The 13,899-nt window shown below is 34.3% G+C and overlaps 1 protein-coding gene across 2 annotated transcripts in view; it reads right to left on the minus strand.

Moving 5' to 3' along the window:
* The window catches only part of LOC133325278 (NADP-dependent malic enzyme-like), a 34,272-nt gene extending 22,459 nt beyond the window's left edge, over positions 1 to 11,813 (minus strand). For both annotated transcript variants that reach the window (XM_061534065.1, XM_061534066.1), the window contains exon 1: positions 11,762 to 11,813. In XM_061534065.1, the coding sequence (XP_061390049.1) occupies positions 11,762 to 11,778 (17 nt within the window). In that variant the 5' untranslated portion in view covers positions 11,779 to 11,813. The remainder of the gene's footprint in view (positions 1 to 11,761) is intronic.
* Between the last annotated feature and the right edge of the window lie 2,086 nt (positions 11,814 to 13,899).

The following is a 13,899-nucleotide window of genomic DNA, read 5'->3' on the forward strand; positions in this document are numbered from 1 at the left end:
TATATATTTTTTCTAATTAGAATGTCGTTTTATTTTATTGTCACAAATATAAAAAATGTTATATTTTTATGTTATTTCGTTTTCTTTTTAATATATTATATGAATATTTGATAATACCTTGGCCAAAAATAAGTAAACTTGACAAACAAAAAATACTGAAGGCGAAGACCACAATAATTATTTTATTGTCAATGCCTGCGTTAAGACAAAAAAGTGAAAATATATATATTTCGTGTTAATGCATTAGAAAAGAAAAGCTAAACAAAATAGAAATTGAAATTAAGAAAAGTGTAGGGGGCGAAAAATGTGGGATGAATATACATAATAGATAGATACATTGATCTAACTCAAATTAGCTAAGAATAAATTGCTGTGGACAGATATCTTTTGTATTGCAAAATAAACGTCAATAAATATCTTTTTTTAAAGAAATAAAAATGTTTTCTATAGAAAAAATCCAATAAAAAATGTTCTGTTGTGTTGGTAGTGTATTTGGGATTTGTATTTTGTTATTGCAAAATAGTTAGGCGTTATACCAGTTTGTTGTTTTATACAAACAATTTATTAATGGGGAAAGTACGATAATGTCTACCACGTGGTAAGCAGGGAAGACTATAGTTTCGAATCTCGCCAGTTCCCTTAGCTTTTTGTTGGGGATATACTCCCCAGAAGCTATTTATATATTCTTTAAAAAATCCCTTTTATACCCAAATTACTCTTGTGCCTGTTGCCTCACTTGCCCCTGCTATGTGTCGTCACATCGCGACTATAGTCTTCCCTGCTTTATCCCTGGTGGACAATACCATACTTTCCCCACAAATAAATATTTGATTTTTATGACACAACAAACTGGGATTACTCCTGACAAAATAAAACAAATTTTGGAAAAAAAAAACCTCAATAACTGAAGTCTCATTTTTTCTATAGAAAAATTCTCGACAATTCTATGGAAAACATTCGTAATAACAAAGGATTAATTTTTTTCTTATAGCTAAAACATCTTCAATAAATGGGAACAGATTTTATTCTATAGAAAAAATTGAGATTTTTTTAAAATAAAAAATAGGCCTACGTGGTTTAACATTTTACTCTATAAGTGTGATTTTTTTAAATATTCCTTACTAAGGGGACCATTTGACCCCATTCTCGGGGTCAAAAAATTTTTTTCTATTTAATTCGAATCTGCACTCATTCAAGAATGTCCCTACAATTTCAAGAGAAAATCTCAAGAACTCTGAAGATATAGCCGATTTATTGTGTCAGCATCAAGTGACGGCTGAAGGGCTTCTCAAACTTTAAACGCGGTTTTTCTTTTTGGTGAATGGCGGGCACGATAACTCAAAAACTAATGACCCAATCGATTCTAAATTGTTACCCGCTTCTCTGTGAGTGTACAGCTATCGGATAAAGGCAATCGGTGAAGATCTTCCTTATTTTTTAACTTGGTTTTTGGTAAAAAATCGGCGATTTTCCAAAAATATTTTTTCAAAGGTCCGCCATTTTGTTAATTTTAGAGCGAAGTCAATAACCCTAGTTCATACGAGAGACAGACATGTGCTCTTTCTAACTCAGTTAAATCAAGTGCGAAGCTAGGAGATATCTAGTAAATTTATAATATAATGCAAATGGAGCATCCGATTTGACCCAACATTTGCTCATAATAATGTTTAGGTGCAACCTTATGTGTGGACTTTGTCAGAACCTGGAAATATGCCTAAATTTTATTGTTAGCTCTCCAAGAATACGTAATTCTAAATTACAGTAAGGTTGGGTTTTTAGAAATTCGTACTAGAATTGTACGAAAAGTACTAAATTTGATACCATTTGTATTTACTGATCCTGTTGACCTAGAACTCTTAAATTTTAAATGAGGGTCACGATGGAGTATAGAATAGATACAGCAAAGGGGTTTTTGGAGATTCGAACTATAAGTATGCGAACTATAAGTGTACTAAATTTGGTACAATTTCGTAGCATGTGAATGGATAAAGCTAAAAACTTGAAATTTGGAATGCGAATTAGGGTCGATATACGGAGATGGGTTTGAAAGTGTGTACTCATGTGTACGAAAAGTACTAAACAGTACTAAATGTGGTTGGAAATGTTTTACTTATATGTACAAAAAGTACTAAATCGTACTTTAATTGGTACAATTTTCATTTGGGTAAACCGGTACAGCTGGAACAGTGAAATTTGGAAATATGGTTACTTTTGGAATGTATGATTGGGGTATGGATGTATTTTTGGAAATTCATACTAATGGGTACTAAATAGTACTAAATTTGAATTTTTGGTGGGCCGCACTTAGAGCTGGAATAGGACATTACTATTGGAGTGTAGAATTTAATTATGTATATAGTTTTGTAAATTCGTACATATTCGTACTAAATGTTACTAAATTTAGTACAATTTAAATTTGGGGAAAACAGAGCTAAAATCCTGTAATTTTGTGTTAGGATTCCTCTTGAGGAATAGTATTGGGACATGATAATTTGTAGAGAGGTTCCAGAAGAGGTTGCTCTATAGAAATATTAGGTTGGGGAAATGGACATCCATCAGAACCCTAAACACCATTCACAATTTTAGACGCTTGGATTGCATTTTCGGCATTGTCAAAGAAAAACTGTAATATTTTCTCTTTGTTTACTTAAATTTTTAACACCCTGTAACTCACAACTGAATGCGCCAAACAAAAAACAGCAAAATATTTTTTTTACTGCGAAATGTCAACTTTCCAGCGAGCATAAATCTGAAATTGTTGGATCGATACTTTACGAGAAATCTTCAGTACATCCATCTCCCGAAAAAAGAATGGATTTATTTTTCCCCAACCTAATATATCTATTAGCATAATATAAGCTCAAAAACATTTTGTTGCCTGTGGGAATGTATTATTCTCCGTATTTGAAGATTTAACCATTGCCCGCAACAATGTTATCAATAGAGGTCACCAAGGAGTCAAATAAAAATTGTGTGACCCAAATACACCCGAAGCAAGGACATTTAGATAAAAACCAAGTGAAAGTGAAAACAAAAACATTACAATATTTTGTTATCCTCCATTACATTCGCCCTAGAACAAACACACATACAAACATTTCAATTCGATTACCATTTCATAAAATTTCGTAATAATTGTTTGTCATAACATTTTTTTTAGGAATTCTGTATCAGACAACAGCAGTACGCAAGACATATTCTAAAACTTCTTATGTAATAACATATTTGTTAAAACTGGGATGTCAGCCAAAAAAAAAAGAAATTGTGTATTCGAAAACATAAACCCAACAAGACTGACCACATACAACAAAAATTTTGAGAATTGTCAGTAGATGAAAAAAGAAGGAAAAAAACGAAAATAATTGATTGATTTGAAGAAGAAAAAAAAACTTAGTGACAATTGAATAACAAAAACAATTGTGATAATAGAAAACGAAAGTTGAAGAACACTCCCCCAACCAAAATGTTCATTCGCGTGATGTTATTTTTTCTTTCGTTCTATGTTTCTGCATTACAATGCAAAACGTGTCGCTGAAAGAAGACCACAAAATAAATTTTCTTTTGCAAACAGAAAACTTGTTCATGGCCTACATAATAACCAGACACTATGGCTGTAGCACCTGTATCTCTTGTTCTTTGGCTTCGGAGAAGGAGGAGATGGTGGCAAAAACAGCTGTTCTATGGCCCCAACAACTTTTGCACATTGTGTGTAATGAAATAATCGTACAATTTGTCCACAATGTACAATTGTAACACAAATACATACACACACACACACAAACAGGAATATAATCGTAGTAGGTCAGCTTGAAAACCTGTATATGCACACGTGATGCGCGCTCCAGACACATTTTCACAGGGAAGTGTAAGGAAATAGCAAAATTGTAATGGCATGCAATTTGTTGCGTTTATTTTGTCATGTGGCAGCATGAAATCGACATTCGTTGCAAGGAAGAGACCTATAAAGTAGAAACTACGTAACAAAATGCTTACGTGATGCCGAATTGGGGGCAGGACAGATTGCCACAACATTATACAGAGGCTGGAAAACATTTTGCAATGTTTGAAAAAAGTGTTGAAATAAAACAAGATTGCTTGATATTAAATTATCTAAATGGTCATGCTATAAATATTACATTAAAATATTTGTAAGTCCTGCATTTTTCACTCGATCCCACGAATTGTATAGTTACCTCACAGAAGAGCATTTCCACTGTAGTATCGCTATAACTTAACAGATTTTTTTAAGTATATTGAATGTCTCACAGCGTTTACAACATCAGTCTTATGACCAATGCTACGGAAGAAAATGTGCCTCGTCGAAATATTGGTTTTAGATCGCATGTTTCTTTGGACCAAATCCGAGTAAGCGATTTCGTCCAAACACATCGCAATATTTATTTCAAAAATAGTTCAAGTTCGTATATGGGAAATATAGGTCCACTTCTTCTGGTACCTCCTCCACAAAATAGTCAAAAAGTGTCCTGAAAATGCATTTACAACCTAATATATTCATTATGCCTGTATATTGGTCCACTTCTTCTAGTACCTCCCCCACTAAGGGTCAAAATTTTGAAACTTAGTAAATCTTATATGAAATGAACGGAATATCCAAATTGCATCCAAACTTTGCACATCGTAATATTTTCAGCAAGCTTAGATCCAATCCAAAGATCGGATCCAAACTTTCAAACTATATTGAAATTAAAAAATAGGACCCATCCGTTCACTCCCTACGGTAACTATTATAAAAATGGTCAACAATTTGTTGAAAATTCATTTTATAATATCAGACGAACGGACTATTTTCGATTTGAACCAAACTTTGCACAACTTAATATTAGGTTGGGGAAAAAGATGTCCGATTTGGGCCAAATATGCCCCATTGTCCTAGTGGAACACGACACCTCTCCTGTTGGCGAATTCTGACCGTTTCTGGTCAATTGTAAATGGTTTAAAACAGATTAATCTGCAAGATGCGCAACCTTTGCCGCTTTCCCACTCTTATTGAGTTTCATGAGATGTGCTCAGTTGAAACCGAACCCATCCTGAATCAATGTTCAATTTTCCCCCACGCTATCTGATGTAAGCCTCCCATGTGGGTCAACTGCCACTTTTGCAACCATCCCTACATCCTCATTACAAGAAGTAAGACTGACAACAGACCTGGAGGCTGGGATTATGCAGCGTTAACATTTTCAGCAGAAGTTCCTTGTCCACCGAAGGTGGGCAACCCAGGCTGAGAGAATCTGTCTGGATGGGATCTCAGATAAGAAGATCGCAGCAAGGTTGACCCCTTTCCAGAGTGCCCCAAAGCCGTCAACAGTTCTCACAAGTAAATCCCTCGATTTGCTGTTCAAGCAGTTTATTACTTTAGCACACCTCTGCATGTGGCACTGCCAAACTAATCCCCTTGGTCCGATCCACAGACGATAGCCGACCGAAGGCTTACTTCAAAGAGCAACCAGTGACTATTGCTAATTTTACCATAAATATCAGATTTGTCGATGATTGCCACTTGAAGGTCTTCGTCAGCAGCTACCGTAATTGGTCTGTCGTATGACTTTTTCTGCCTTTGACCTTGAATTTGGAGTTAGCTTTTCCATAGGAGGCTGATGCCTTCTCTGTACTAGGTTTCTTCTACGCAGTTTGTTGCTCAACGAAAGCTGCACACGAGGTCAATGGGTCAGTCAGACGTCAAGTCATCGTCTTCTTGGGTGAAGGATGTGAATCTTCTGATGAGCGAATGCGCTTCTCAGATTTGTTCTGCGGGGCAGTATTCGCTCTTCCAGAATATGATTGTTCCTTGCCAGACTTGCCCTTCTTCCCATTCCGACCAACGCTTCACCAACCACTTCACCTTTGTCAATCGGCGTAGAATCGGGCTTTGAGACAGAGCCTCCACACATCGATCACCCTTATGGATGACTGTTTGTGTCAGGGTATGCTCAACAGCTTTTTCATAGTCTTTTGACTCGGATTAGGCTTCGGATCAGAAGTCAGTTTCACACATTTGTCAGAGACAGTGGGCTTCGCCGACTCTACTACTTTGCTCGGTTCCGAGCTCTCCTTGGAGACTTTTGATCGAGCTGTCTGTTTCGGGAGGGAGATCCTGTCCATCTAGAGCTCATGTGGGCAAGTTCTTTAGAACTTCCTTACGAAAATTAATCTTGACAATGATGAGATTGCGGAGATAATATACGGCACGTTTATATTGCTTCGCATCGGATGCTTCTCGGGCAGTTCCGACCTCGATAGATTCCCCAATCGTCGGACATCGCTTCAGTCGCGGTCTGCCTTTGAAGCTTATTGTCACAGCACCTGTTGGAGTCAGACTTGTATTCAGTTGGTCAACAGGGTCTACATTTCCTTCGTTGATGCCACAGCAATCCTCATGTGTAGAAATCACCGATAAGATTGGTCGAAATCACCGATAAGATTTAGTAAGATTGAGGGTAAGATTTAGTAATATTGAGGGTAAGATTTAGCAGCAGTTCCCCCGGAAGTGTATCCACACTTTACTCTTCCCGGTATAAGCCAGTCCAGTCGGTAGAAGAGTTCCCTACTCTGCTCCTCTAGACTATCTCGAATAGCACTAAGGGTCACATGTAGGTCGTTCCCTCCCAGAACTACAGTCCTGTCATTCCTAGTCTGATTAGTATCAGTCTTGGCTAGCTCGTTTTCCATTTGAATTTTGGTACAGCTGCAGGTGCAAAAGAATCCATCACAATCGCTTGATCTCGACGACATGTGGCTTGTGGTCTCAGAAACGATTGTCGCTGGTACTGGGTTTTTAACTCACTGCACCGTATAATTATTTCTCCTGTTCTTTCTAACCATCTTAATTAATTATTTCAGTCCACGGGGGATCCGAAGATCCACCCGGGCCAGACGGGCCCATTAGGAGTTTGGCAACTCCCCTGTAACGTACCACTGAATGCACCAAACAAAAAACATTTTTTTACTGCGAAATGTCACCCTTCTAACGAGCATAATTCTGAAACTGTTTGATCGATACTTTACAAGAAATCTATCAGTACAGCCATCTGCGGAAAAATAATGGATTTCCTTTTCCCCAACCCAATATTTTAAACTTGTCTGCATAATGTTGGAACATAGGTCCATCGGTCCACCCCGTCTAATGGAAACATATTGGTGCATGAAGTGACATAAAATAAAATCTTCAATAAGAGGTTTTTAACGATAAAAATGAATACCCCGTGAATTCTTTGTTATTTCACTTTTAATAAAGATGCCAATATAGAAACGTAATTTTATAATATAATTAATTCGAATGTATAAAATATATATCTTGCAAAGAAATGATATAATCACAATTAATCTAATTACGCTGTTCCTTTTATACTCATGACAATTTTTATTCTAGTGTAATTAAAATTCTTATGACACTGTAAATTAAATAAGACACAACATTATGGGATAGCACACAATCGATGGCGCTATCATACTAACATACCTGCAAACATGTACATATGTTTATAATCTATTGAAGGCCAATATATAAGGAAACTATTGGCCATTTTGAATCATAATCATTGTCAATAGTTATTATCGTAAAACTTGTGTTTTTTTCTTACATCAATGAATTTGATTATTAAAAAATAAATACAATTTGTTATGTTATATATGTACATACATATATGAACAAATGTATAGCAATATAATTTGAAAATATTTATTGTTTATTATTTTTTGGCAATTTGGCACAGTGACATATATATATATATATATATAAACGTCCATTATGACCTTGCGTTGTTTAGAAAAGGCATTTGCCATAAAAAATAAAAACAAAACAGAAATGAAATGAAATTATATTTTGGCAAAATTATGTGTGAAATCAAAGGTTGACATTTTTGCATAGAATAGTAATGTGCATATATATGTCAGTAACATATGTATGTATAGAAAAATCACTCTGCTCAATTTAGCCGAACATTTTTGGCAACTGGATTTATCCGAATAGTATAACAACAAATTTAGTTTAATTTTCAGACTTTCTGTCTGTCTACATTTGTCATTCAGGCATTTCGGATGTATTTGAATTTTGATATGATTGGAAATGTCGAAAAATAATCAAATATAGTGTTCAAAAAAGGAACACCGAATTATGCATTTGTTTCCAACAACGATTAAACAGAAATCCAAATGTTAATGTAGATATTTTGATATCGTACGAAATATTGGACGTGCTGTCGAAATCGTTTATAACAACGCCATTTATAACAATATATTGGTTATATCGACTGTATCCAGAGTGCCGAGAAAGGTTTTGCCCTTTATTTGATAGCGATCGACTTTGTCGGTCCCCTAGACGTCGTTATAAACGATTTCGACTGTACATAAATTATATATTCTTGAATATAACATCTTTAAATACTTCTTCATGTATTCCAAGTATCCAATTGCCCATAATAGAAAGATCAAAGTCAGCCTTCCACCAGGGATCTTGTCTATTGGTTACATATACATATACTAGGAAAAATTGACTTATGAAAATGTTTGCTTTTTTGTTGCGTGAATGCAATAACCGAACGATATATCCTCTGGTGCGATGTGACTCAAATATAGCCCTTATCAGGTTGGGAAAAACCTAGAATGTAAATAGTGGGTTTTTTGTTATCTTGGAAACCCCATATCTGCGGAAGTATGACTGTTCTACATATAATTATGTAGGAACAGATATATAAAAAGGTATTATTATAAAAATACAGACATTTGAAAATATTCGTTTGTCATTCCGTTTGCAACACCTCAAAATATTCGCTGGAGACCTTATAAATTATATATTCTAAAAACTGTGATTAAGAATATATCGCTCGTTTTCGCGTTTTGGTGTATCCTGCAGATAACGGATAATTTGTAATTTTTTATAACGATATCTTCATTATTCGATATTTTGGTAACTTTTTTAACCGACTTGGCTCATTGGGTGTCAATTCTTCTCAGGAAAAGTGTAATATGGCATAATTCAGTACGCTATGCCAAAATCCATGGTATAATTATAAAAGGTAACAGCAAATTCCAGCTGATTTGATTCCAACGTAATACTAGTGTCAATATGAATTTGACAAATTATGTTTTTAAAAATCACTCAACAGGAAAATTGGGAACTCATACAATTTAAAATTGTTCTTTATTAAATGTGCTCCTGTATTCAATTTATTCAATCTGCCTGCTGGGAAAGTTTGAGGAAGCAAATCTTTCTTCAAGGAATAACTCGCTATTTCCCAGCATTTTCATATGTGTTAGACATATATATGACAATGGCTCAATTATAGGAAAGATGTGGAATAGATAGAAATATAAATTTGATAGATTTTCATTCATGTTTTTCAATTTTTATTTTGAGGATTCGAAAATATTTCATTTTCAAAATAAAAATAATTTGGTGATAATTTGTTTGTTTGTTTACATTTTTCTGTCAAATGAGTTGACACTAGTAGAACTTACAACAACAAATTTCCATGTGGTTGTTGTATCGTTTTTTGTACAACAACACTTGCTGTTACCTTCTATTATTATACCATGGCCAAAATCGAATGATATATAGCGACTTTGGTGCACCTATATTTAAATCTGAAACTATTTTCCCCAAATTCAATAGGGTTCGTCCTTGGGTAAAATTAATGAGCTGTGCCAAATTTCATCCAATGAGGATTGTAAATGCGACCTGTACTTTGTTTAAAATTTAACATGGTCAGGCAGACGGACGTACATGCACAGATTGACTCAAAAAATGATTCTTTGCATATTCTCAAAAGGAACCATGTGTCTATCTCTTTTTCTTTTGCCTATTACAAATACTACAAGTGTGGTCAGGGGTATAAATATCGGATGGACGCGTAAAAAAATATTCAAGCATGGTGATGGTATGGGTTTGTTTTTCTGCAGCTGGAGTTGAAAACCTCCATTTTGTTGAAACAATCGTGACAGTAAAGGATTATAGTGCAGTGAAAATGGGGATCTCGTGAGATTTTACTTTCAACCGGATAATTATTCCTAACATTCTGTTCTATATTGCAGGCTATGGATCCTGTATAACTTTCCCAAAAACCTCAAAACACGACTTCATAGCCCAAATCTCAATCCTTTTGGGAATTTGTGTTCAATTAAAAAAAAAAAAAACATTATAGCATCAGAAACGTGAGGCACCTGAAAAAGTCTTAAACGCGGAATGGGATCAAATACCAACGGAATGGAATCAAATATCATCCGATTTAATCTCCAAACTAATCGAATCGAAACAAAAGGGATATCCAATAAAATATTTGATTAGAATGCTTAATAAGTTTAATTTTTTTAATTTACTCTGTACGAATTCGGTTTTTTTGTCATCCATATAATGAAAACTCCGCCATCCGCCGGCTGAATAATGAAATTGGTACAGTAGATATCGGATATAAGAACCTCAAAAAAAGCTGGAGATTTCTTTCTTATATTCGTTTTTTCTCATATTTAATTATCGGATATAAGAAAGTATAAGCTCGGTGTTTTTGATAATCTTTTTTATATGCGATTTTTTCTTATATGAGATGTGCTTATATCCAATATCTACTGTATACATAACTTCGGTAAGCTCAGTCCAGACAATATAATGCCAAAAATTTTGTTGTTTTTCTTCCATAAAAATAATAGATCTATATGTAGTTCTGGAATATCTTCTTATTTGATTCAATACATTGTAAATCTATAATATTAAGTCGGTGTACGAATACGGATTTTGCATATTATATGCCTAATCTTATTTAATCCATCAATTTTCCGCATATTTTTTTGGTATCTATCTTAAAACCTTATCAGCATTTATCCGTTATCAATTCGTACAGATTTTGAATATTCTTTAACAATGAAACAATCGGAAATCAAATACATACATACATATAATTTTAAAATAAACCCTTATAAATGGATTTTCATCTATTGAGTTTTACTGTTTTGACATGACAGATTTTACTTATCTGTCATCTGTAGATAAACATGACATGACGTGCACTTTTCAATAATTTTCTTCAAACGAAAACAACAAACAAATAATATTTGTTCTTATTTTTTGGGTAAATAGAATTTTTGCTGAGATCATGGTGAAAGCTGATATCCCATCCACAGCTATCCATCCCTTCTAAATATGCACTTTGAAAACAAACACCTGATTGTTGTTGTGATGCTATCGCACTAGACATGGATGTTGTGAGAACCATCAACTAGCTACCACTTTTTATTTATGTCTGCTTTTTCCCCATATACCTAAAATACTTAGAGGTAGGTAGGTAGTATACACACATTGGTAGATATATACACACATACCGAACAACAACAACAAACGGTGTATTGTGGTGGAGACACCATCATCATCACCATCTACCCCCAAAACACGGCAATGCGTCCGCGCTAAAGCTATAGCTGCGCTACTCCTTGCAAAAAATAAACGAAGAAAATAACAAAACGAAACACGAACAAACATACATTAACCGAATTGTTTGGTTGGTGGGCAAAACCAAGCATCAATGCCAAGAGCAAGAAAACAGATGTACTTTTTTATTTTCTTTGCTATTGCATAAGTTCTTCCTTCATAGCCTCCACCACCACCACAACCAACCAACATCATCTTCATCTCCATCACTAGAAATTAGGTTATTCATATTTTTTTGTTTCGTCTACTATGTGTCATTATTTCAAAATAATTTCAATTTTTTTTAAATAGAAAAATGAAACAAATTGTTTGTTTTTTTATACTTACAGAGGACGTGAGAACATTTTGCCAAGTTTGATGTGTTGCTTGTGTTGTTGTTGTTATTGTTGCTGTTTTGCCGTTTTTTGTTACTGCTAGAAATGAAAGCTCGATTAACCAATTTCTTTTTTGCCAAAACGCGGGGATAGGAAAATCCGAAAAAAGAATTTCAAATATTTTAAATTTAAACACTATTATTCCCTTTTATTTTTAAACTCTTTTTTTTGACACATAATTTGTATTTTTAATTTTATTATACAATATTTATATTATTATAATTATTTGCACTTTTTATATATATTTTTCAAAACACTTGCGGTTTTTCCACACACATTAAAAAAAATATGTAATATGCCTTGCAACACAACGTACCACTTAGAACTCCGCACAGGAACCAACTCAACCGTTTTCGTTGAAAGAAGCTTTTCAACTGAAGAGCAGTGATGGACTGACGTCTATCAAAAGTTTTCTGCCATTAGCAGCGCACACTGAACAGAATCGATGTCAAAGAGAAAACGTCTGAACGTTCAACGCACAATGAAAACGTTTGGGCGATATTTCATTGGTGGCGAGGGTAAAATGTTTAGCGATTTTGGTAAAAATTAAAACAAAACGTTGATAAAATTTCAAAATAAAATATAGTTGTAGAGGATTTTGCAATAAGACGTGCCCTTTTTGATATTTAACCAAAAAATTTAAACTTTTTTTAAAATAAATGTTCTTTCCATTTTTCGTAATGGCGTAGTTCCTACAAATGTCAAAGAATAATATTCAAAATTACAAACACAGGTATATAGATTTTAGTTGTAAATTAATTTTCTAATAGTACGTTTACGTTGTACCGGATTTCGTTAACCTAGTGGGTTTCAAATGTAAAACTCCTTGTACATTGGAACTTTTTACCGGGTTAACCTACTTTATGAGGATTTATTTGACATATATGCAAAGGAAATGACTATTGAAACCCACTGGGTTAACGAAATCCGGTTAAATGTAAACGTACTGTAAGTTCCATTGTATACTTGTCAAATAAATCCTCATAGAGTAGGTTAACCCGGTAAAAAGTTCAAATGTAAATGCCGTTTAAAAATAAATTTTATTTGATGTTATATTTAAAATGCTGAATAATTATAATAAAAAATTAAGGTTATTGCCGTAAATCGTTGTTGCTCCAATTGTGTTTTCCTTCATTTACTGTCACCATTGTCATATATTGGCAGCACTCTTATTTGTTTACGAATGAGAGGTATTGAAGGAAACAGAAGTAGAGTATTGTGAGAGAGCATATCGCTGATTAGAAAATGACGTGTCGTAAATTAACCGTATCAGGTATAATGGAGATTATTGGTGTGTTCCAGTAATTTTAATACCATCTATCATATGATCGGTCATGATACATAGTTATCCATTTCGTGGTCAACAATTTGGTGAAAATTAATGTTGTAATATCATGCGAACCGACTAACCGAATCGAACCAAGTGTTGCAAAATCTATTATATTTACCAAGTCTAGATCGTGTCTTAGATGAGACCCATTGGTCCACTCTTTCGGGTACCTCCCCCCAGAAAAGGTCAACATTTAAAATATTTATAAATTTAATATTAGACTAATGAAATGTCCTATTTAGTTTAAACTGTGCACACCGTAACATTTATTTCAACTCAAACTGAGTTCGAAGGTGGGGAAAATGGGTTCACTTCTTTTAGTACCTCGCACAAAAAATTGTGCTAAAATATTTTAATCATACCGGTATATTGTTGGTAGGTGGGACTTATCTTTACACACTTTCTAGTAATACCCTACAAAGGGGAGTGCAAAATGGTCTGTTTGTTATTGTAAGGCAGAGAAGCCTACAGTTTCGGATCTCGCCACTGATCAGTTCCCTTAGTTTCGGATCTCGCCACTGATCAGTTCCCTTAGTTTTTTGTTTGTGAAGCTATTAAAAGCTTCTTTACAAAAAAAAACCTTTTATACCCAAATGTCTCTTGTAACAAAGTGAAGTACTTAGCTAACCAACGAAATAAACTGCATGAGAATTTCGCTGGTGCCTCACTTCGAGATAAAGAAGTCATTTGTAAATAACACCACAATTTTGTAAATCTTATATGAAAGGAAAGGATTATCCAAAGTGTATCCAAACATAACA

This window comes from Musca vetustissima, unplaced genomic scaffold (genome assembly GCF_032173495.1).
Source record: "Musca vetustissima isolate MV318-11 ecotype Yass unplaced genomic scaffold, APGP_CSIRO_Mvet_v1 utg10441, whole genome shotgun sequence".
NCBI classification, from domain to species: Eukaryota; Metazoa; Arthropoda; class Insecta; order Diptera; family Muscidae; genus Musca; species Musca vetustissima.